General features: G+C 35.6%; 2 protein-coding genes across 2 annotated transcripts in view; one reads left to right on the forward strand and one right to left on the reverse strand.

The window, feature by feature from the left end:
- LOC116294927 (intermembrane lipid transfer protein VPS13D) overlaps nt 1-15,128 on the reverse strand; it is a 65,770-nt gene extending 50,642 nt beyond the window's left edge. The window contains exons 1-16 of the mRNA XM_089029733.1: nt 14,840-15,128; nt 12,036-12,226; nt 11,297-11,374; nt 10,565-10,663; nt 10,152-10,268; nt 9,579-9,704; nt 8,753-8,803; nt 8,116-8,354; nt 6,753-6,921; nt 5,803-5,904; nt 4,883-5,090; nt 3,995-4,320; nt 2,843-3,009; nt 1,792-2,008; nt 791-880; nt 170-263 (exon numbers count right to left, since the gene is read on the reverse strand). Coding sequence (XP_088885859.1) covers nt 170-263; nt 791-880; nt 1,792-2,008; nt 2,843-3,009; nt 3,995-4,320; nt 4,883-5,090; nt 5,803-5,904; nt 6,753-6,921; nt 8,116-8,354; nt 8,753-8,803; nt 9,579-9,704; nt 10,152-10,268; nt 10,565-10,663; nt 11,297-11,374; nt 12,036-12,226; nt 14,840-14,930 — 2,365 coding nt within the window. The 5' untranslated portion in view covers nt 14,931-15,128. The remainder of the gene's footprint in view (nt 1-169; nt 264-790; nt 881-1,791; nt 2,009-2,842; nt 3,010-3,994; nt 4,321-4,882; nt 5,091-5,802; nt 5,905-6,752; nt 6,922-8,115; nt 8,355-8,752; nt 8,804-9,578; nt 9,705-10,151; nt 10,269-10,564; nt 10,664-11,296; nt 11,375-12,035; nt 12,227-14,839) is intronic.
- Nucleotides 15,129-15,638: 510 nt separating this feature from the next.
- LOC116294925 (17-beta-hydroxysteroid dehydrogenase 13) lies at nt 15,639-23,472 on the forward strand. Its single transcript, XM_031702617.1, has 5 exons — nt 15,639-15,948; nt 18,963-19,234; nt 20,402-20,646; nt 21,648-21,779; nt 22,120-23,472. The coding sequence occupies exons 1-5, from the start codon at nt 15,702-15,704 to the stop codon at nt 22,211-22,213; spliced, it is 990 nt and encodes a 329-aa protein (XP_031558477.1). The 5' UTR covers nt 15,639-15,701; the 3' UTR covers nt 22,214-23,472.
- Nucleotides 23,473-23,850: the final 378 nt, after the last annotated feature.

The raw sequence follows: 23,850 nt of genomic DNA on the forward strand, positions 1-23,850 counted from the left end.
TCCAAAAACTTAGGCTCGGGTATAACGTCGAACTTCACATGAGCCGGACCTAATTGAAACAATAGATAACAAGGCGATCTTCTTGGATGTCATTAGGTTGGACTTATGTGAAGTTCGACGTTTGAAAAGAGCCAAAGTTCTTCTATCTGTGGTTTATTGTTTACTGTACCTTCTTGATCATTGTCTGCACATTCTGATACTCTCTTCTCTCTTTGGATTGCTACAGCATTCTTGAAACTCAGGTGACCAAAATCAACAATAACCTAGCCATGATGAAAGGTAGATAAAATATTGTCAGTGAACAACTCCACTCTTAAACTAAATCAACTTTGTTTATAGAGGATGGCACCTACAGTACTTAAACTGATAAACTCGTGGTCCTCCTGTAACGTCTCAAGTCTATTAGGGAAGGGACCACCATTAACGTGGTCATCCGAGCCAAGCGAAGGTCTAACCGTTAACAGGTCTAATTACAAAGGCAGAACCTTCTCCTCAGTTATTTTAAGACCCTGAGTGTTGGTCCGGCAGAGGCTTGAACCACGACCCCACACAACAGACCGATGCTCACAGCCAATGAGCTAACAAGCAGTTCCAAAGAATATCCTCATCTTTCTCAAAATTGAAATTGGACTTTCTAAAAGGTGCAGGCAGATAGTCTTTCAAGGTACTACAAGGGACCGCTTTATATTTGGGTGCAAAAACATTCTGTTAAACTTAAAGTACTAGCCTCGGGTGGCATATGTTCAAATGCTTTTGCTCGTGTCTCTTGTGAAAGACAGGCCTTACTTACAACAGATGCTTTCCTGTTTTTGAAGTTTTCAGGTACAAATATTCTTGGTGCATAGATCTCCAGCTGAATGTCCCACCTTTTAAAATGATTCTGAAAGAAGATACAAGGAAATTATGAGCAAAAAATAATGAAGTAAAGCGTCAACTGATGAAACATTTTTGAACATTTAGTTGTAATCAGAACAAATTTTTTTTTTCAATCATACTGATGACAAACAAGTTCCTATTTGAGCCCTGTAACCATAGTTAATAGAGGGGAATGGTTAGGAAACCTATTGTTATCAGGTCTTTGTTCGCTTTTGATGTTGAACCGGTCTTGACGGTGCACAATTTTTGATTTATGCTCATCTGAAATTGCAAAATAAGTAAACATAAACTTTGTCTATGGGATTGTTGTAAGGAATATTCAAATATCTCTTATAAATCTTTAAGTCTTTTGAACTAGATGCCAAAAGCAAGATTTTTGTCTGTTCACTCAGCCATTGCCAACAATGGTAAAACAATGGTAAAACAAAGGATTGTGCACGGTCACGCTTGAAAAAAGTGAACAAAGACCTATAACAATAGAGTTTCCTAACCATTCCCCTCCATTAACTATGCTGTAACATTACATATTATTGTCAATCAAATAAAAATGAAAAAGTGAGTGAAACATTTTACACAATAAATAACAACAAATAATAAATAAATAAATAAATATAAACAGTAGTGTACAAAATTTTAAAACTATTTAGCAATAAAATTCATTCTTAATATAACTAGTATGAATAATTATTTTTTTTAAAAAGTGATAAATAAGTGAACAAAAAAACATAGTTGAGAAGAAAAATGCTGAGAATTCAGTATAAATTGCTGAACAGATTTAGATATTATACTTACTACTATTATAAGTCTTATTTATAGAAATACCAACCATTTAAAATAATGTTTACTTAACTTTTTCTTTTCTTATCAGAAAATTAACTCCAACTTCTAAAAAACATAATTATAACAAAGCATTACCATTTCTACACCTTCCAACATTGAATCCAAGGTGTGTTGCAGCTCAGCCTTGGTTTGATTCTTGAGCTCCTCATATCTCAGCCAAGCAGCTTCTTTTAACTGTCTTTCTACATTCATGTACTGGACATTTAATGAGTCATTGGAAAAGAAGTCAGTTATGCACTCAATAACCAGAGGATTGTACGTGATGTCTAGAGGTTCAGTTGTCAGGGAGAAACTAAACAAAAAAGAAAAAGAAAAAATGTTAACACAACTGGATTTATCAGCTGAACAAATCTCACAAATCACTGCTCATTACGGTAGCACTTAACAGCATGTGGCCCTCATTCCTAGATCAAAGTGGAAGTAAGGAGTTGATTTTTGAGGAGAGAGGAAAGCCGGAGGAAAACCCTCTAAGCAAAGGAACCAACTAGAAACTTTACTCACATACGACACCGAGGTCTGTGGGACTCAAACCTGGGTCGCATTGATGATAGGCTTTGAAGTGCTCTTACTGATATATGTGCCACCCCTGCTTCCCAAAACATCAATCAAATGAATTGTGTTACATCAAGCAATTTTTTCTTGAAATTGTTTTCTGAGCTCCAATGGTGAGAAGTAATAGAAGTAGTGATAAAGAAAGAAGTTATGTGAATGGGATTTGATACTCTAACTGGTTTCCTCTAACCAATGAGCTACTGGGAACTCTTTTCAGACTCAATAATGACGAATCAGAATCTGCTTCTGTTTTGGAATAACAAGCCACTGGTAAATGTCATCCCTTATTTTGATTTATTATTTTTATAAAACTTTCATTTGTCAATGTCTAAAAGGTTTTCCTAATCATCATCATCATCATCATCATCTATTGCTCTTGTGGGTCAACCACATAGCAACATGAACATTACTTTTGTCTAGTGTCCTCTATCCTTTTTCTAGGGCTTGCTGTATGTTTAGGGGGGGGGGGGGGGGGGGGGGAGACCACTAAAACCATAACAATGTCCAAGAGTCAAAGGGTTTAAAATATATAACAAAGAATTCAAACATACATTGTCAATAAACAAAGACATACTTATAAGTGAGCTTGCTGTTAGGAGGAAGCTGTTCAAATTTCACTTCAAAAACAGGGGGTTCACTGAACTCTTGGATCATATTGAGTCCCAAGCTGGTTGCTGACATGGCTAGTGCACCTACAGATGCTTTGGTTGATGGAGCTGGAGACTTTACAGCTTTAAATTTCTGAAAGGATACAGGATACAATTACCACTTATCAGATATTGATGAGTCTTAAAACTCCAGTCATTTGCGCTTAGTATCACTTCTGAGGTCGGTATAAACGGTCAAGCAAATTGAAATAGGGCAAATCAAGCAAATCCTGGATTTGAGGCTAAGCCTACACACTCCTGGCAGTTTTAAGAGTTGTCAATTAACAGAAAATTAAAAAATATATATTGGGTTGAGTTTAAATCATCAATGCTAAGACTGAGGAGTATTCGAAGTAGTTTTAAAATATTCTGGGGATTTGGAGAGTGTTTCCATACAGAAACAGTTCACAGAAACATGCTTGCAAGAAGAGTGATGATGAATGATGAAATGCTTTGTTTGGTAACTTGAATGAATGTTGGAGAGCTGCAAAACTGAAAATTAACAGTACAGTCTAGGCATAACTTTAACCTTATTTTACTGTTTAATAGAACACCCTACAGACTTAGCTTAATATGATTGAACCTTTTCAGTCCAATGTTCTTTTCCAATTTGGTGTATTTCATGAGTTGCGTGAAATGTCAGCCTGTGTTAACTGAGATAATCATCCTTGGATGTCCCCTTAAAAAATTATTAGAGATCTTTGGATCAGACAACGAGTATGAAAACGAGTACAAGTTTTAAACTTTATTTAAAGATTGGCACTATCATTTCATAGTCATGGTTGTGTCAAAGATTTAAACTTTCTAAGATGGTAAAAAATTGGAAAATTCAGTGATTCGGTGTTACGTGTACCATGTGCACAGGACAATTTAAAAACTCATGCTCATTCTGGTACTCATCGTCAGATCTAAAGGTCACTATGCTATGCTATGAGGGATTTATCATTGAAACTGGGATATTTTTTGTGTGTTTGTTGTTTTTGTTTGTTTGTTTGTTTGTTTATTTGTTTATTTGTTTAATATTTTTTGCTTTTTTTGTTTTTTTTTTCTTTATTATCTATCATTTTTCAATCACTTACCTTGACTTGCGGGGACACTAAAGCAGGAAACAGAGTTCCTTCATTGACTTTATCTCTAACATGAATAGCACCAAGACTCATCTTGAACTCCCATGTACTGGATTGTGGCCTCACCTCAGATTCCCACTGTGCATTGTTAAACTCTAGTTCTATAATTGGTGTCACCTTGGCCGGGCATCCATTTGTATCCCTTCCTTTTAAGAGCTTGAAGCAGCCACTGTCGAGGTGAATATTAAGGTGTGCAAACACTTTGTCTCTGTTAAAGATGGACTGATTGCTAAGAGGATCTGGACGACTACTTAACTCGTCAAGAAATTCTTCTTCCTCTGAAAAACAATACATTTAAAAAGTACTTAATATTAAATCTTTTCTAAGATGTGTTTGGTTGATGTACGTTCACAGATGCTTCTACCAAAAAAATTCATATATAACTTTCATCAAACTCTCTTAACATGGTTCATCCCAAAGAATGCTTTTGTTCTTGGGGTTAATGTCTTAATAAATATTTCAATGTCGAAAGTAGAATTATAAATACTTACTAAATAATAAATTATAAAAACTTAATAAATAAAATGCTAAATGTGTGGGGCAATCTACAGCAGTCATGCTAAAGCCTGTGACTGCAGTAGAGCGTAATGACTTTTAACAATCATTTAAGGTGTCCATGACCCTTCTGACATCATTGTATTCTTAGTATCGATTGTACATGGGGTAAGCTGTTGATTGACCAGAAAAAAATTCATAATTTGAGACCAGCTTCTTGAAAACTTTAAGGTTAATTTTTCCATGCCATACGCCACCTTTAAATGACTGTGGGGATTTGTATGGAATATGCATTGGATGACAAGAGCTTGCCAGCCAAGTCCTTAGAAACAAAACAGTACCAACCTTTTGTGCTTGGAGGACTCATAACAAGTGGTGGTGGTGGTGGTGGTGGTGCTGCACCATCTGTGGTTGTGGTAGCGGCAGTTGTTGCAGAGTTTGTGCCTTGCCAGTACCATGAATACCAGCCTGAGATCCAGCCTTGTGATTGCGCCAGGGCCACAGCTGGCGTGGACTGCTGTTCAGTAGTAGAGTTACTCTCAAGAGATGTCTCCTTAAGATGAGCACCAAAATTACGTTAATTTGTAGTAAATGCAATCACAAAACTTGAAAAATCAAAAAAGGTGGGGTTTGGTGCCTAAAGCAATGACTGAGCCAGAGGTGGTTAGCAAGACCAGCAACTACAGCTGTCAAACTTATCTTTTGTAGCTCCCAGAGTTAGAACTGAAGTTAGCAAATACATCTGCTTAGTATAATACTTATGACAGGTTTCCAATTGCATGCATTAATTATTCTCCAAGTTAACTTAATTTATACATAACCATATCTGTTGAAATGTTATGATAAATTGATGATGGTTGTAACACCAATTATTCCAATCATCAAGTATCAATACAATGACATATATAATTTTAGCCTCCTAACAAGGAAAGTATAAAAAACAAATAGACCATAAGATTTTCTAATTTAGTCAAATACTGCTGTTCCTTGATCACAGACTCACTTATACAGGGTTAGCATGATTTCAGTGTCCAAATATTCACAAATACCAACAGTAAAGTAAAGAACGCACAGCTTCAACCAAACAAACTCAAATTGCAAACAAACTTAAATTGAAATTCCATGCACCTTCACTGGAAATGAATAATCAAAATAATCCCATACAAAATCGAGAATACCCTGTAGAACAGAGAATTTAGAACCAAGTATTTAATTGGAAATAAATTTATGTGTAGTTATTGTTTTAACTGAGTCCTAATCCTTACCTTCTGAAGTTCAATCTCCTTCTCAGCCTTGTCCATTGCAATTCGTCTTAGAACCACAAGTTCTTCAAATGTTAGTTCATGTTCTATTCTATCCATGGCTTCCTGTTCGTCAGTGTATGACAATGACAATGAATAATGTCATGAAATAATTAGACAGAAAGCCTTGGTGTCCATTCTCAGAACCACAAGTTCTTCAAATGTTAGTTCATGTTCTATTCTATCCATGGCTTCCTGTTGGTCAGTGTATGACAATGACAATGAATAATGTCATGAAATAACTAGACGGAAAGCCTTGGTGTCCAGTTTTGTTCATTAATGGTTCAGTAGTTTAAGCAAGATAATTTTTGCTCTTTATAAGGAGCATTCTACAATCCCTGGTCCTTAATGAAAACCCTGACTTCAATGGATGTACAGTGTATTGTAAGGGTGGTACAGCACTACTGTTCTCTCATTCTTTCATCATCAGAGTTCATAGAATGGATTCTAAGATTTGGAATAAAGCTGTAAGTGTGAATGGTGTTTCTACAGTACGTATATGACTAACATCATTTGACAGTCAGCTCTCACTGGACGTATTGTAAGGGTTTTGCAACAGTAGTGTACATCCTTCCATCATAAAGTTTATGGAATTGATTCTCAGATTTGCCATAAGTGTGCAAAAGTGTATGACCTGTGTATACAGCTATTTCAAAAATGCTTGAATAATGAATACTGCACCCTGAATACTGAATAGTGCATTCCAAGCCCAAAGTGCATTGTGGGTCTCGTTAATTTTAAATAAAAAGTATATATACAGCAATTAACTCTCTACATGTAGTTTATAGTATTTCGTTATATGGAATAAACTAAAAATAGAATAAATAATTATTATTATTCCTACTTTAGGCAATATCACTATGACCCACAATGCACTTTTGTCTTGGTTGCACTACTCAGATGTATTCATTTACCTTCATGTCGTTATCGAGAACTGCTTTAGTCAGGTGCATAGTATAGGCTTTAACATAGATAACTATATCATGTACACGACCTATTGCGAAGGACAAGGAATGACGTCTGTTTCTTTCTTGGATGAAGTGAAGAATACAGGTAATAGAAAACTGCCACCAGAGTTTTGCACTGCAAATATTATAAAACACACATAAGTGTTGTCTTCTGTACAGTGCAGCTACTATTACCCAGGGCTACCTGGACAGCAAGAACCAATTAAATTGTAGAATGAAAGCAATACAGTCCGACTTTGGGTAGTGGGACCAATCAGAAAGCAGCAGACAACAATAGCCTTTCAACACATCTTTTTTTCCCATGAGAAAAATGACAATGGCTATCTAGTTGTTTACACGTATCATCAGGGTCAAATTAACCTTCTCATGCAGTGCAGACTAGGTTTCATATTAACTTGACTACCAAAAGTTGGTCAAAGTGGCCCATGTTACAGTAGAACTGCACCATGCAAGAAGGTCAAGGGTGGAATAATGCAGGAATGGTGGAGCACTTGTGTGTATGAGGAGGGGGGGGGGGGGGGAGAAACTAGAATCCTTCATTTTCATTCAGAACTTAAGACAACAAAAAATTAATTGACCGGTAAAAAGTGGGGGTCTAAAGCCACCCCAGCTCCACCCTCCCTGTAAAGGTACTAGTCTTCTTGCCTCTCAACTCTGGGGTCTCAAGATCAATATCTTGATTTCTGGACTGGAACATCACATATTATTAAGTAGAGTTTATTGAATCTCTCTTAACCTGTTGGGTATTTTGGATGAATAGAAAACTGAAAATCTGGGGTAAAAAACTCAATTCAAGAGATACCCAACAAACTGTACTCACATGCATGTGATGCAAGTCTAGGAATCAAACCTGAGAGCCCAGATGTGAGAAACAAGTGCCCTACTGATAGCTACACAACCCTTCTCTATTTGATCTCACTCCAGGTTGCATGCTTCCTGGAAGAAGTTCCACATGGATCATTTACTGATGACATCCTATATGGCCTGACAAGCGGTCTCAAAATTTGACCAAGGATTTCAGATAACATTTTGAATCAACAATTATAGCCAACATTTGACCCAACATCTGACCCAACATCTGACCCAACACCTGAACCAACATTTGACCTAACATTTGATATATTATTTGACCTACATGTACCATTTGACCCAACATTAATTTTAACTTAACACTGTTGGCAAACTATGGTAAATGGTCCCAACTGGCCAACAAATGTTGGCTGAATGTTAGGTCAAATGTTGGGACCATTTGTCAGGGCTTTATAATCAACCCAAACTTCAAAGGGAGACAGCAAAAAAATTCACTTACTTCTCTTTGATAGGAACAGTGGGCCTCCACTTCTTGTATCTTGACTGTCTAAAACATCTCTGGAATTCCCCAACAAGTTTCATCATTTTTCTATACTGAAACTCAGCCAATGAAAAAGGAATGCTCTCCACATGAAAGTTGACAACAAACCGAGGTTTTTTGTCCTTCAACGGCAAAGCACTAGCATTCCTTTTGACTTTAGCTTGTGCACTTATTGGCTCTAGGATGTACTGGTGTTTCTGAAATAAGAATATGGGATGGTATACAGCAAATCAAAAAAAATTCATAGCAGACACTAAGATCAAAGTGTGTTCTGGGGGAAAAGTTTATGAGGCTCATACTATGCATATTGCAGTTTTGCAGCTCTGGAATATTGATTCCAGTTAACGAACAAAGCATTTTGTCACTGTTTGTGCATGTTAGCCCTGTCTGTAATAAGGATTTTGACTACCAAACACCTGTTCATCTCAGCTTATATGATTAAAACTTTTAAATCAGACAACATTTTTAACTTTGTGTAGAAAGGTTTTTAGTTTGGGGGTAATGTTTCCCATTTTGCCAATCCTGAGCCTGCTATTTAAGAAATGCACATATGGTACTCTAGCAATAGGTTTACCTGTTGTCATGCAGTACTTACATTGAATCCAGCTGAGCCTTCAGAACGGTTGATCATTCTCTGTAGTGCATTCTGGAAAAAAATCATTATCTAATAATTTAATACCCAACATGGATTCAGAGTCAGTGCTTGAAACTAAAGGCTAATAATTCTTTCACAATGACTTTTTGAATAACAGCATCTTGGTCCTACAAAAATATACTAAAAATATACTCAGCATTTCTGAAGATGACGCTCAAAACTTTTACATGTAACAAACTTTTACTTTTGCATATACATATATACATATTTATAGTACACTCAACAAAATTACTCGACTCTGATTGGTCAAGAGGAGTACAATTATAGCGTTAATTGTACTCCTTAGGAGTACTGAATTAAGTCGCTATGGCAACACGGCCAAAATAATGTCAAAACAATTATTTTCTATCATTTTGTACTTAAAAAACATATTATATCTAATCTTTTTTATGCATTTCAGTTGGGCGATGGACTGAAAATCGGCCGCCAAATAGACAAAGAGGAACAGCGTCGCTTTGCATTTTTTACTGATATTTTGTTGAGTGAACTATAAACAAAAAATCGCACGATCTTCTCGTACAATTTGGAATTAATAGACACTCGTAATGTTTTGAAAGTTCTTTAATAGAACTCGCCTTTTCCTATACTAATAATTTTCTTTTTTTTGAAAACAAATCTTATCGGTAAATTATTATGACATACTAACAACTGTTTTTGTATACTTGGAGAAAACAAACCTACATGTATTTATTTTCTAGCTTAAATTCTCACTTAAATTCTTCTAAAATTCATTGGCACAGACATTTTTCTCTAGTGTCACACATACCTTTAAATCACTGGATGGAAGATCACCAACAAGAGTGACATCTTGGTCCCAATACACAGCCAAGTTCTGCAGGTCCATCAACTTATATTTAATTGTTCTTTCGTTTTGAATTATTTCTTCAGTATCCTGAGAATCAAAAATAAATTTACAATTTTTAAAACTTAAATAAACCTTGAGAAATAAAAACTGTTACCTTAAAAATAAAGAAAAAGAAAAAAAATTTTTTTCTATGCACAAGAGCAGATTATATATGTTTTTTAAAGGCTCAAGCTACCCGGGGTGTGCCATGTGTGTCAGTGTGAATATTTATTTATGTTTACTACTGTAAGCAATTCATGGTTTCACTTTATCAGTAAAATTTGAACTTTTGTGAAGGTTCAAGCATTTTTATTTCATGACAAAAGCTGTTTCCTTGTTGACTTTAATTATATTTCAATAAATCAATTAATTTCTTACTAAAAGGAGGAGTCACCCTCCCTTCCTCTCCCCTCCCACACACACACAAACACATACACTGTAAGAAAGCATACAGCTGTACCTTCCCTTAGCTAATTTTGTTATGTCTCAACTTACCCAGTTTTCATTTGTAGACTGAGCAGAGAGTTTTTCAATGGTTATTCCAAAAGCAAATGGGAACTGTTTATCCAATGAGGCATCTTCATATCGAATGTGTACATCAGTAACACAAAGCTGATTCAGAAAAAAAAATTAAAAGACAGGATAATTGTAATGATACCCCTTGGAAACCATGCCTTGTTTGTTCACTATATTGACTATAAACTTTTAACTATATTTTTTGTTTAGAAAGTGTCAGCTGCACTAACAGCTGGGTAACAAGTGCATTGTCGATAGATTAACAATTGGATGTTGGCAGACCACAGCAGACAGATGGTCAAAAGAAAATCTGAGGTGCTATATATTTTAGCATTTTTTAATTACTGGCCCATAATTGTTCAACCTTTGGAACATAAAATTAATTTAAATACCTGTAGATTTTCAACAATTGTTGTGGAGAATGATGAATACAAAGATGGCCACCAGGAACCATACCAGAACCCTCCTGCCTGATCTTTCTGTTGAGATTCCTGTAAAAAACAAACATCAACTTATTACCCATGGTATGATGTCTGTCTGTCTGAGGTACTGTAGGGTGGTTAGGCAGTGACACATCAGTAAAAATAAAACATTTGCCTTTCGCCATGTACATGTAACTGACAGTTGAGTCTTATAGACCCTTTAATAAATCCCACAATGCCTAATATTCTGTTTTTGGCATCAAATTTTTTTCCGTTCTAATTTGTTTTGAAAAGAATAAATTTGACGTGAAAAGAATATACTTGACATCAAATGTTGAAACAAATATTAAATGCAGTAATAAAAATAATATCTTTAACAGATGATAAGAGAGATACAGTATTGTATATAGGAGGTGTAGTAGTTTATTGCTCGCCTCTCACTGCTATGGTCCGTGTTCGAGCCCCGGCACAGACTGAATCAGATGTGAGTTGAGTTTGTTTGATGTGTTGTTCTCTCACTTCCCACAAGGGTTTTCTCCAGGTTCTCCAGTTTCCTCCCTCCGTAAAAATCAACATATTGTGAGTTTAGTGTTGTATGTTGTAAATATAGAATGTAGTGATAGTGCGTGTGGAGGGAACCCCACGGATGAGTCCTGTGAGTGGTGGTTGTAAAACATGTTTTATTGTAGAGAGTTTCTTTACCTGCCATTGTGCTTCAAAGGCATCAAGTTGTCTCTTTTTCCTAGTCCACTGGGCTTGTTTTTCCTCCTCTTCATTGTACTGTTGTTGAAGGGAAAAAAATGTTCACTCATTGGCTTATCCATTTGAGCTGAGAGAAGTGAAATCACTTGGAATGATTCCGAGGGGGAAAATGACTCTGAGAAGGGGAAAATGACTCTGAGAAGGGGAAAATGACTCTGAGAAGGGGAAAATGACTCTGAGAAGGGGAAAATGACTCTAAGAAGGGGAAAATGACTCTAAGAAGGCAACAATTGCCTGTATTTTCTTGGGACAAATCACATTTTTAAATCATGATTTTTTTTATCTGCCTCTACATAATCAAGAGTTAGTAATATTACTATGACCTCTGGTTTCAAACTACTAAAAAAAATTTTTCTGTACGTTTATTTTATTTTATCAAATTTCCAGTTGTTTACATGTAACTATGAAAACTACTGTACTATAATATTATGATTCCTTCCATCTTAGACACATGTAAATCTTACTCACTTGGGTTTTAAGGGTGTAAGAGCTGGTTTAACCTCCAAGGTTGTTCTCTTGCACCCCCCCCCCCCCCCCCCCCCCACGATATTCATAACTTATTCAATTTATCTATGTATACATGTATGTTTTGGGAAAATAAAAACTTTTGTAACTGTTGTTGTTGTTATTGTTGACTGTTTGGTACTGTACCCCTTAGAGGGATTGGCTAAATATATACCTTTTTTAGTTGTTGGGGACCAGCAACAAGATACAGTTTATTAATATGTATAATCCATGGTTCTGACTTGGGACGGCGTAAAGGAATTGAAAGTTGCAAGTGACCAATGAAACCTGATTTGACTTCAAGAGGAAGGTCAAGGCCTCTGAGGGCTGTCTTCTTGAGGGGAAGATTGTGCAAGTCAACGGTACCTACATGTAAAAAGGAGAAAACAGCACACATTTTACATATACAGTAATATACAATAACCATCTTAAAGTGCAAATGAACCCTTTGACAATACATTCAGTACTGGTTCTGCATAAAGTAAATAGTTGATTGGTAAAATATTTCTTGATTTGAGTGATGCGTCTTTAAGTTATGAAGGTTTATACTTCCAATATGTTAATGATGATGACGTCAGGTAAGGTATTTGAGTGTTTTTGTTGTAACTAATAATACTAAATGCTGGCCATTTTGAAAATAAAAATTGTAAATAGCTTTCATGTAAACCATGAGTAAAATAATGATGCTTCTTAAATACTGTATCTATGAACCAGTTCGATTTTGTATATTTGATTAAGCCTTAATAGACGTCACACTCATTAGCGTATTGGAAGTATAAACCTTCATAACTTAGAAACGCATCACTCAAATCAAGAAATATTTTACCATTCAACTATTTACTTTATGTAGAATCAGTACTGAAAGTATTGTCGAAGGGTTCATGTGCACTTTAAAAGAAACAAATGCTTAACAATTCAAAAACATTAAACTGAAGTTTTTACTTGATATGTTTTGGCAAAGCTTCAGAAGCGTCATTTATTATTTTCAAATAACCATTTTGCTTTCTGATCGGTTGCTGCATGTTTTTTTTGTGAGAGTATACATGTACATACAGCATGGGCCTTGCTCAAACGGCAGCTGTGTTTGTTCGAATGATTAAAAAAACCTGTGTTTTATCACTCATGTGAATTCATTTCCAAGCTCTTAATGCAAGGTACAGTAGTACTGTATACACTTGGAGGAATCTATTCCAGTCATAAACAAGATGACACAATGCACACTTTTTATTTTGTTATTTCTATCCAAAAAACAACTATTCAAACTTATCAGGAAGTGAGATTTATGACAGTTACTCCTAAACAACATATGGTATAAATTAAATGTAAGATTACAGATAAAACGGGTGGAATTTCAAAAAAATATGTTTTGGCTATAACTATAGTATAGCTGAAACATTATGTTTCTTTTAAAATCCTACACGTTTTATCCATAATCTTACATTTAATTTATCATGTCTGAACATGAATACCTCAAAGATACTAACATATGGTGTGTATAGTATACATAATATGCAAATAATTTTCTATTTATAATATGTGATTATATAATTAAAACCAACGTATTTTGATGCAAAACACATCAACTGCAATGTCCAATGTCCTTTGATAAAAAATGGACCTAAAAACTTCATGTCTCAGGCAACTGTGCTTTTGCGGGCCATTTCCAATCTTTGGACATCATCAGCTGATATAATTGAGCCGCCAGATTTGGGTTTATTTATTAAAGATATGAATTAACTGCAGCTCTGTTAGCTCTTGTTCTTACCATGCTCAAACAAGATTGTTTCTGCTATTAGATGGTAAAGTCCTTTAGCTTGCAAAACATCAATGTAATGCAAATTGATATCACGATTTGAGCTACATGTATTAAAGGCATCTTATAACTACAGCTATTGCTATGATCCAGGGCTGGTCATGAGACAACGTCCGGACAGAATCAGAAATTGTCCAGTCAAATCTTTGCCTTGCTGGCCGTTTTGACCCCCCGGGGGGTACTCTTGCTTGTTTAGGGTAGGAATGGGCCACTGAGCCCTCTGAACCCTGACCCTGTTCCAGAGTAAAATTGCTGAAATTTATACCCTGTCCCAGAGCAAGACCACTGAAAACCATACCCAGTTCCTGTATTGTGAAAATAGATACCCTGTTCCAGAGAGGAGAGAGCGTGATTTCATATACCCTGTCCCAGAGCAAGCATGAATTTTTATATACCCTGTTTCATAGTAAAATTGCTGAAAACCATACCCTGTTTAGCGATACGTACCCGTATAACGAATATAGGGGAGTACCCCCCCCCCCCCCCGGGGTTTTGATCAGTAACACAATTTAGCCAGAAATGAGGAATGACTGAACTAAAAGTAATTTGGCTAGTCATCAAGATCAGTGACTAATTATTCATTACTTTTAGCCCTGTTATTAAATGTTAGTACATGTATTCCACTTATCTTAATGCAGTATACAGTACTATTTACAATTATGATACAAACCACTTAAAGCTGTTTCCTATATTAATTAGATTGTTTTTCCAAGAGTTAATTATACCAAAATACCAAGCCTTCTGACCTTTGGTAATTAACTACTGATATCAATCTCCTTTACATATTGATTTATAGATGTTATTGTCATTCTCATATTTAATATATTCAACCATTATTTTATTTGCAGTGCACTGCAAGGCTATGTATATATCTGTGATACAAATATACAAGACTTATATTAGTGTGAAAATACATTTATTACTTAAATTATTTCAACCCTATAAGCCATAACATTATACTACATTCAAATCTTTTAGCTTTACGGTATTCAAATATATCAATGGCAAGAAATGGGTAGTTTTGGCTCACAATTTTTCCAGATTTTGATAAAATACTTGGACCACATCAAATTTTAATTCCCTAGTTAAGTCATTTGGCCACTTTCCAGCCACAATAATACTTATTTTTCTATGTAGCTAGTAAATTATAGAGCCAATGAACTCACCAACACCAATAGATAGTTGATCTGTGTTTAAATTTTCCACGTATTCTCCAACATAAGTTCGTAGTATCCATGCTGCCAGCCCCTCAAGCATGGCTCCCAACGAATTCCTTACGTTTTCTCAATTTTTGGCGCTCAGTAAAAAATTATATCCAAAGATATGGTTCTCCAATAACCAGTGTAGCTATCAGTGCCCATGGTAGATTAAATATGTAGTGAAAACATAAAGAAAATAAAAAGGACAGCTTCACATCGACATGGTGAATTACTTCATCTTGATGATTCAATCCATCCAAAATAGTAAGCTTGATCCGGAAACGACTAGATATCGATTAGCCGATGTACTGTTTTGGTCGATTGGTCGTCAATAACTTTTCGGATAATTCCCCGACTTTGTTCCGAAAATGTGAATCATCGATTCTCGAGCAGTTCGATTGATTCTCGTTATTTTATCAGAATTTTCTTGTTTCTTTTCTAATTTTGAAGCAAAAAGCTAAGAAAGTTTAAGAATAATATTTTCTTTTTTTTGTTGGAGCCTTTTTCAAAACTCACTTATATTATAATTCAGTGGCGATTGCTAGGATCAAGACATTTCTTTTTTCTCGTTCTAATATTTGTACTTCGTTATAATGATTTATAGTTATGGAAAAAAAAAAGAATTCAGAACTCACTCTTGGAAAAGAAATCAGCTCTGGGTTCCCTGTTTCCCTGAGGTGCATGAAGACATCGAAGATCTACGAACACAATCCGATGTTATTCCGATATTTTCCGAAAGTTGACCGAAACCATCGAAAACACCGGCGTAAACAAAGACAAGACACTCCATGCAAAGATTCCATACAGAACGATTCTAAATAATCTGATCATGGAGATTTGGGTCTTATATTTAATACTCTTCGTCCAAGCCGTTCTATTCATTCTATACTTCACTGGTATGTGGGATGTAGTGATGTTTTTCCAAGTCTTGCTTCGTGTCTTTCTTCATGTCCTTTGGTCCTTTATCAGCTGCTTTCTTCCAGCCAAGCGCAAAAGTCTTCGAGGTCAACGGGCACTTGTAACGGGGGCAGCTAGCGGGATTGGTAGACTTACTGCAATAAATCTGGCTAAAGAAGGTATTTGCTAGGAATTTTCTGAGATATTTTGCTGTTTTATTTATTTAACTAAACAAATACATGGGTCCAGATTTAATTTACGAAGCATGATGGAGCTCATCCCATATTTACATTGGCCGATAGTAGGGTGACATAACGTGCCAAGATTTCACCTATGTTTTCTCCCTTATGCAGTGTGTGACATTGCATTCTAACCCTAAAATCCTAAGCATTCGCTATCTAGGAATTGTTATGAATCGAATCCTCTTTTGTCAAATTTCTGCAGACCGAATTATTTTTCTTCCTTCCTTCTTTTCTCCTCTTTTTCCCCTTATTTTAAGAGCTTTTTCTTTCATTCATGTCCGACCCCCTCTTAGGGATTTACTGTTACATACGATTTTTAAAAATTAGGGGAATTTTGATTATTTTTCGTCTTTCTTCATTTTTTCGTTTCTTTTTTCATTTCTTTTCTTCCTTTTTCTTTTCTTTCATTTATAGCCTTGTTTGTAAAATAGGTGCACTGAAAGGTTGACTTCTTTTAAGTTCACTGATTTTTTTAGGTTTTTTTTAGTTTTTCATTTTCCTATTTTCATTCGTCTTTTTTATTAATAAAATTGACAACTTCCTTTTTTGTTTTCTATTTCTTTTAAATAAAAAAGGCCAATTAATTCTTTTACTATCAAATATTTTTTGTTAAATCTTGACTGAATTCTAATAGTTTCCAGCCAGCTGCTCTTGCATACAATCTACATGTTTAATCACACATAAAATCCTTGCTTCAGGCAATAGTAGGATTGTTTCCTTTTCATCTATTTGCTTGGAAAAAAAATTTCTTCTAAAATTTCCTGTATTACTCTTTTTAATCGTTGTGGCTCGTTGTGGCTTGGTGTGGCTTTTTGTGTGGGTTATGGTTGCTCGTTATGTGGCTTTTTGTTGCTGGTTCCAAGCTTTTTTTGAATTCCCTGACCATTTAGTTTAATTGGTTCACTAAAGTACACCTTTGTTTCTCTCCCTTATGGCTCGTGTGTTTAAATCTTAAGTGTTAGAGGAAAACCTAAGGGCTTGTTAAATTTGATAGTAGGATTAAGGAGGATAATATGTTCTTCATCGTTATAAAAGTGAATCGATCAATTTACTTCAGTTAAATAAAAATAAGCTTGTGTGAAAAGAAATTTATTTGAAATATACTCTGGCATCAAAAATTGGACAAAATTGATTAGATAAATCTTTCTAGTTTAGAACTATTAATTTAATCATATGCTCACTTATTCATTCATTTATTTGTGCATTCCTTTATTTGTTTATTTATTTGTTTGTTTGTTTGTTTTATTTTGTTTTTTTCATTGTACAGTAATATTTATTAGATGTCTAAATACATTATGCAATTTAATGAAGAAGAGAGGAAGAAAAAAAAACCAGATAATCATTCAACAATGAAAACAAAACAAGAATATACATCCAAACACATGTATTGGCTTTCTTTTATTGCCCTACAGTTTATATCAGCCAACCTATTTGAGTAATGGTTTTGAAAAACATTAGTGACAACATAAATATTGGACTTTTGGACAACCTCATGTTGTCATTCTCAGCAAAAAAATTAATCGATTACTCATTGTTTACATAGAGAAGAGGTTCTATGTAAATTCTGAGTAATCAATAATGAACTTTTGTTGAAAAATCCAATACTTTTGTCTCTATCTTTTCTAAAAGTAAATGGTTTGAACCCAGACGTTGAAGTTTGTTGTGAAGTGTGGTCGTCCAGGAGAGTGTATTGTGTTTTTTTAAAACTTTTATGAGATGAGTCAATCATTATATATTCTAAAAAAATAGTATTACTTTTGATAGAGTTCTATTTAAATAAAACAGCTATTTGGTAGTCCATAAGTCATTATGGCTCATATAACTGGATTGTGAACCTTTTAATGCTGCCCATGCTAAACATGGTACAGGCTTTAAACAGTACTCAAGCTCCACAGTAGGTGGACCTAATGTTTATAAACATTTATTTGCCATTGTGATGTTGATAAGCAAAGCATTTTAAATAATAGGTTTTGTCACTTTGCTTTGCTACTGTAGATTGTCCAACAGATTTCTGATTGGCAATTTACAGTAAATAACGTTCAATCAACCAAAACAAATTTTGTCATCGTAGGCCCTGCACCTATTATATTATTGTGTGACTTTGTACATGTAAATATCAAGCGCACACACAAGAGAGATGTGTATCAACACCTTTAGTCCTGAGATGTGGACATAGAGTCCCAGAAACCTTACCTACATTGTACCACCTATAAAAAAATGAGCAAAAAACTTAAAGACTAGGTAGAAGCACCACAAATAATGAATGATTAAGAAAAAACCTTTACTTTACATAAGAAGGAGCATGTCTAGATTAACTTTGTAGAGTTATGTTGTCATATATTAAATCACTGCAGAGTTATAAGCAATCAAAATGCACCAAGAACATGAAAGAGAGGCTGGTTGGCCCTTTGTTAGCGCTCACATTCAATTTATCTTTCTAATAGGATACTTCTGTTATGTCATCATCAATTACTACAATTACCAGAATCCCTTGCACACTTTCTTTTCTTCAGTTAATTAGCAGCAATTGTCTTACTATTCAGATGAGGCAAAACAAATCTGAATAAGAAACCAAATTTGTACAGCATTTTTATAGTGGTAGTAATGATGCCGGCATCATGCAAACAGCTTATTTCAAACACCATTGTAGCTTTTTGTCATTTAATGTTACTACAGGTGTACACCAAAATTTGGAAGATTGTTGATTTTAATAAACTTTTTTTCCCAATGAAACCAAATGTCTTTGACACATCCACATACTGACACACCCTTTTTCATATAGGGTGTATCAGGGGCAGATTAGTCGTTCACCTTTTGCTCAAATTTCTCAGTCTATCGTCAGTCACCCCCTTTTTTTAAGCACCCCCCCCCCCCCCCTTTCAATAAAAATTCCTGGATCCGCCCCTGTGTATAGGGGTGACCATTTTCAATGGATTTTCTAAATCGTTTAGGATGTAAGCTTGTCATTTGGGATGTCAATACCGATGGCCTAAAAGCTGTCGCTGAAGAAATCAAAGCTTTAGGAGCTGAAGTCCATTACTATGTCTGCGACTTGTGCAAACGAGAAATGATCTATGAGGTTGCTGATAAAGTAAAGAAAGAAGTGGGGGACATAGATATCTTGATGAACAATGCAGGAGTTGTCAGTGGGAAGAAGTTGTTGATGTGCAGTGATGAGGAGATAACTAGGACCTTTGAAGTTAATGCTCTAGCACATTACTGGGTAAGCCGACGAAAAAAATAAGCGTTCTTGAGAGGTTTTGGCTTTTCAAGCAACAATATTAATGTAATTTTGTTTAACACGTGAAAGAGTGATTTTATTTAACCCGCGTAAAAGAAAAATGACTATTTAGTTAATACCACTTTACAATTTTATAAAGAAAACGTCAAAGCCGGAACTTCTCAAGAACGCTTTTACGGTATATTTCGCGGCATAGTTAATTGACTATGTTCGCGGCAAGCGTATCTTCGCACGTAGCCTTGCTATGTACCAAATGGTCATGACATCTTGGAAATGGGCTATTAGAATGCTAAAAAAGTTGGAAACCAAACCTACCAAATACCTCTTTTGGACGTTGAATTCGGTTAAATTCGGTCTGTCGATCGCGCTCTATATAGTTAACTATCAAATTCGAACTTGTAAACAAAACTAAAGAAAGACGTCTCAACAAAGAAATGCCGTTTCTGGTCGGTAATAGGCAGATTAAGAGAGAGTTTTAGATTGACTTTTTTTCTTCCCGCAAACGGCAAACGTGACCACGTTTTTATCGTTTTCCTGTATTTTACTTTACTTTACCTTTTACAAACCTTCTCACCAAAGACAAATATTCTTTTGTTTTTCTACTACTTGGACGTTTTTGCGATTCTTTTTAAGCTATTTAGAATAATTTTTAAATGGTGAATTGACGTTTCAAGTTTGGCGTGAACGTAAATCTAAAGCTCTCTAAGATTCCCGTTTTTCCTTCCCCAAAACAGCAAACGTTACCACGTTTTCATCGTTTCCCTACATTTCACTTTACCTTTTGCAAACCTTCTCGACAAAGACAAGTATTCTTTTGTTTATCTACTACTTGGAGATTTTTGCGATTCCTTTTCACTAATTTTAAAGATTTGTTTAATGGTCAATTGACGTTTCACGTTTGCCGTAAACGAGAGTCTTAAACTCTCTAATGTAACGGTAAGATAACGGTAAGGTAACGGTAAGGTAACGGTAAGGTAACGGTAAGGTAACGGTAAGGTAACGGTAAGGTAACGGTAAGATAACGGTAAGGTAACGGTAAGATAACGGTGAGTGGTCGGCGAACGGAGTTACTTGTACCGACCAACCATTCAATATATTTTTTATTTGAGTTGTATCATTCCACTTGTTTACTTGTTATCTATCTTACAGACCATCAAGAGCTTTCTTCCACACATGCTGGAGAAGAACCAAGGTCATATTGTTTCTACGGCTTCAGTTGCTGGTCATTTTGGTCTGGTTAGATGTGTTGATTACTGTGGGTCGAAGTTTGCAGCAGTTGGACTGATGGATGCTTTGCGGCAAGAAGTCTATGCTATGGGAAAGACAGGAATCCATTTTACAACTATTTGTCCTTCATTTATTTCAACTGGAATGTTTGAGGGTGTGAAATTAAAGTAAGTATATATTTTTTCTTTATTGCATAAATGAAACTAAAGGTTTTAAATGAAATAAATAAATGAGTCGGCAACAAAATGGCATCTGCCGGCAATCGTTTCCCGTTGCTACGATTTCCGATGAGGAAATTGAAAAAATGAAAGTTACTGTCATTCCAATCAATACTTAAAAGGCAGCGAAGTATGGCCTAAAAGTTTTGCTAAAAGTTTTGTGTGAATTTGTCACGCGAACTAAAAGTTTTTGTTTGTTTTTATTGAATTATTGTATATAAAAATAAGTTACTCTGTACACAAGTTGGTATATGTTAAAACAATTATACGGCGAATAATTGCTAAATATAACATAAAGATAATAATAAAGGTTTTTAAGTGTCCAGTTCTATTAGTGCTTCTCACCAATTGGGGACACTCGCACACACCTTACTAGTCCATGCCATTTAATGCTCTTTGTAGACAACGCTCAACTCACATATGCATGCCTTGATTTTTATGGAGGGGGGAAACTGGAGACGCGGAGAAACCCCCCATGACATAGGAGAGAACAACACATCAAACAAACTCAATTCACACATGGTGTTCGCACGGGCAGGGCTGGAATTAGTGAGCCGAACCTTTGGAACCACAGTGGTGAAAGACGACGTGTTAGCAGCGCAATTCCTTCAGCTAGTAGCTGATTTTTTAGTTAACCAACACTTGCAACTGTTAATTCGTCTCCCCATCAGTGCCCTTTTAACTTAAGGGTATTTTAAAAATACGAATACACGAAATGGTGTCGAGTAAATTACGTTACCCACACCATTAAAATTTCGTAAAAATATAATACTTCCCATTGAAATATAAAGAAAAAACTTTAACCAGTGATTATTAAACCCTTAAACATTATTCCATTGAAGTTTCAGCCAAATTAAATTTCGGGCAATTTTTATACTACAGTATTTCCCCTCCAACAACAAAGAAATCAATTTTTACTTAAACATACCGGCTTTTTCCCACATCAACAGATACCCATCTCTACCAGGACTTCAGGTCCTTAGTCCCCAGAGTGTTGCCGATAGCATTGTTGATGCCGTAAAGAGAAACAAGATAATGTTGTTAATACCTTTCTTAGCTAATGTCAGCCTTTTTGCCAAGGGGTAAGTACTGCATTAACCTTCTCAAGTATCTCTCAGCGCGGACGGATCAACGGCTTAAAATTGGCTGAAATGAAGTACAGACAAAGATAAAGAGCGGGTCAAGATTAAAAATTTGGTATCATTTATTTCAGTAGTTTTCAAAAATAACATATTACAGACTCCCACCAGTCCCCCACAAAAATCATAGCTTGGACTACCTGTGCAAATTCGTTAGCAACAGTGCGCGCAACATTTGCTTCGTGTGCGGTCTAAGTCTTTGAATGACATCCGTAAACTTCCCCTTGCAGTACGACTGCGGACACTAGCAAAAATAACTTTATATGTTTTTCTTTGTCAACAGAATATTGCCAACCAAGGCAAGTGATTTGCTACTTCATTTCCTTGGAGCCGATGTTGCTATGGATACATTTGTTGGACGCCAAAAGAAACCTTAAGAATGCAAATGACGAAACTTGTGTACACCTAGTTATCGGCAGAGCAGAAAAACGATGAGGTCGCTACTTTAATGATTTCTTTTTTAATTTAACCCAGAGTCATATGCAAAAACTATAAGCGCTTCATTTATTTCTCTGTTTCTCCAAACTCGTGATAAAATCTTGTCGAACTAGAGTAAGCTACTTGGTGATATTTGCGTAGCGTAGCGTAGTGGCCCTCAATACTCTTGGGGAAGGGGACTGGACTGAACTCCCTTTTCCCTCCCCTCCTTTCCAGTCCCCCTCCGAATCCCAACTCAAACTCTCAACCCAACGAATATTGAGGGCGGCTACGCAAGCTAGATCCTCAAGAACTGGGAATGAAACTTATGACCGGAGGCAGGTGGAGAGACTTGAGAAGAGCGTGTTTACAAAATATTGGAGCTTTAAATCGGAAAGTTGTTCTTATAGCAAAGGCCAAAAAAAAAATTTTTTTTCTGCTCTGTCGCTTTTATCATGTAATTCCAAAGATCTGCAAGAATTCTCAAGACTGGAGAATAATTGCCATAGCTGGAAAGATTGGAGAATAATAAGTCCAAAACTCGCCAAGATATGATTTTTTAAATATATTGTATGAAAATTGAATGAAAATATTAGTTGGTAGGCAAAAGATGCTTTCCAGCAAAGGTAGTTTTCTTAGAAAATTCACACTTTTCAAAAGTCCTAACTTCGAGAGTTTTGAATTTATTTATTTTAAACTGTTCTTTCCAGCTCTGGTAATTAATATCCGTTATACTAATTTCAAAATACCTAATAATTTTAAACTAAAATTAGAGTTGCATCCGCCAAGACAATTTTAAAAGGAGGTGTATTCTGACTCTAATTGTATCATCACTCTTGTATCGTATTATTCTCAAATTCTCTTTCCTGTCCAAATTAAAGATTAATTTGGATCGTTTCCATTCGCATTCTTTCGAGGAAAAACTGTGACTTATGGAATTAGTCTTGTACAGTTTGGGATGATATAATCAATCTGCAATAGGACTACATGTCTGTCCAATTTGGAAATGATTGAATTCAAACAATTCCTCTGGTTTTTCTCGGAATTTTTTTCGTCCAACTTTTTCCAAATTGGACAGCATGTAGTCCTATTACCTACACTAATTTGAATCAATCCTATCTTGTTCCCTGGATGTCTACATAATCTGATGTTTACGTAGTATACATCGTATATTACAATTATGTCGTAAATCAAATATTATATATCATGTTTAAAATAAGATTACAACCTTCGACTCTTTTTGTTTAATGGGAAAGGAAGTGAATGGTAAAAAGGAAGAAAGGCACGACAGATTTAGTGATGCTTTATCGAAGTGTATGCGACATCGAGTGTATAAGCAGATTTAAAAATCTGCCTCAGTTGGGCTGATCTAAGTCAGGGCATGGCTAACTCACAGATTGAACCCTGAAACAACCTCTGGGCTGATCTAAGTCAGGACATGGCTTACTCACAGATTGAACCCTGAAACAACCTCTGGGCTGATCTAAGTCAGGGCACGGCTAACTCACAGATTGAACCCTGAAGCAACCTCTGGGCTGATCTAAGTCAGGACATGGCTAACTCACAGATAGAACCCTGAAACAACCTCTGGGCTGAT

The sequence above is a fragment of the Actinia tenebrosa genome, unplaced genomic scaffold (assembly GCF_029948245.1).
Source record: "Actinia tenebrosa isolate PJP-AT-01 unplaced genomic scaffold, QUT_ActTen_1.0 PGA_scaffold14__42_contigs__length_11649687, whole genome shotgun sequence".
Classification (NCBI taxonomy): Eukaryota; Metazoa; Cnidaria; class Anthozoa; order Actiniaria; family Actiniidae; genus Actinia; species Actinia tenebrosa.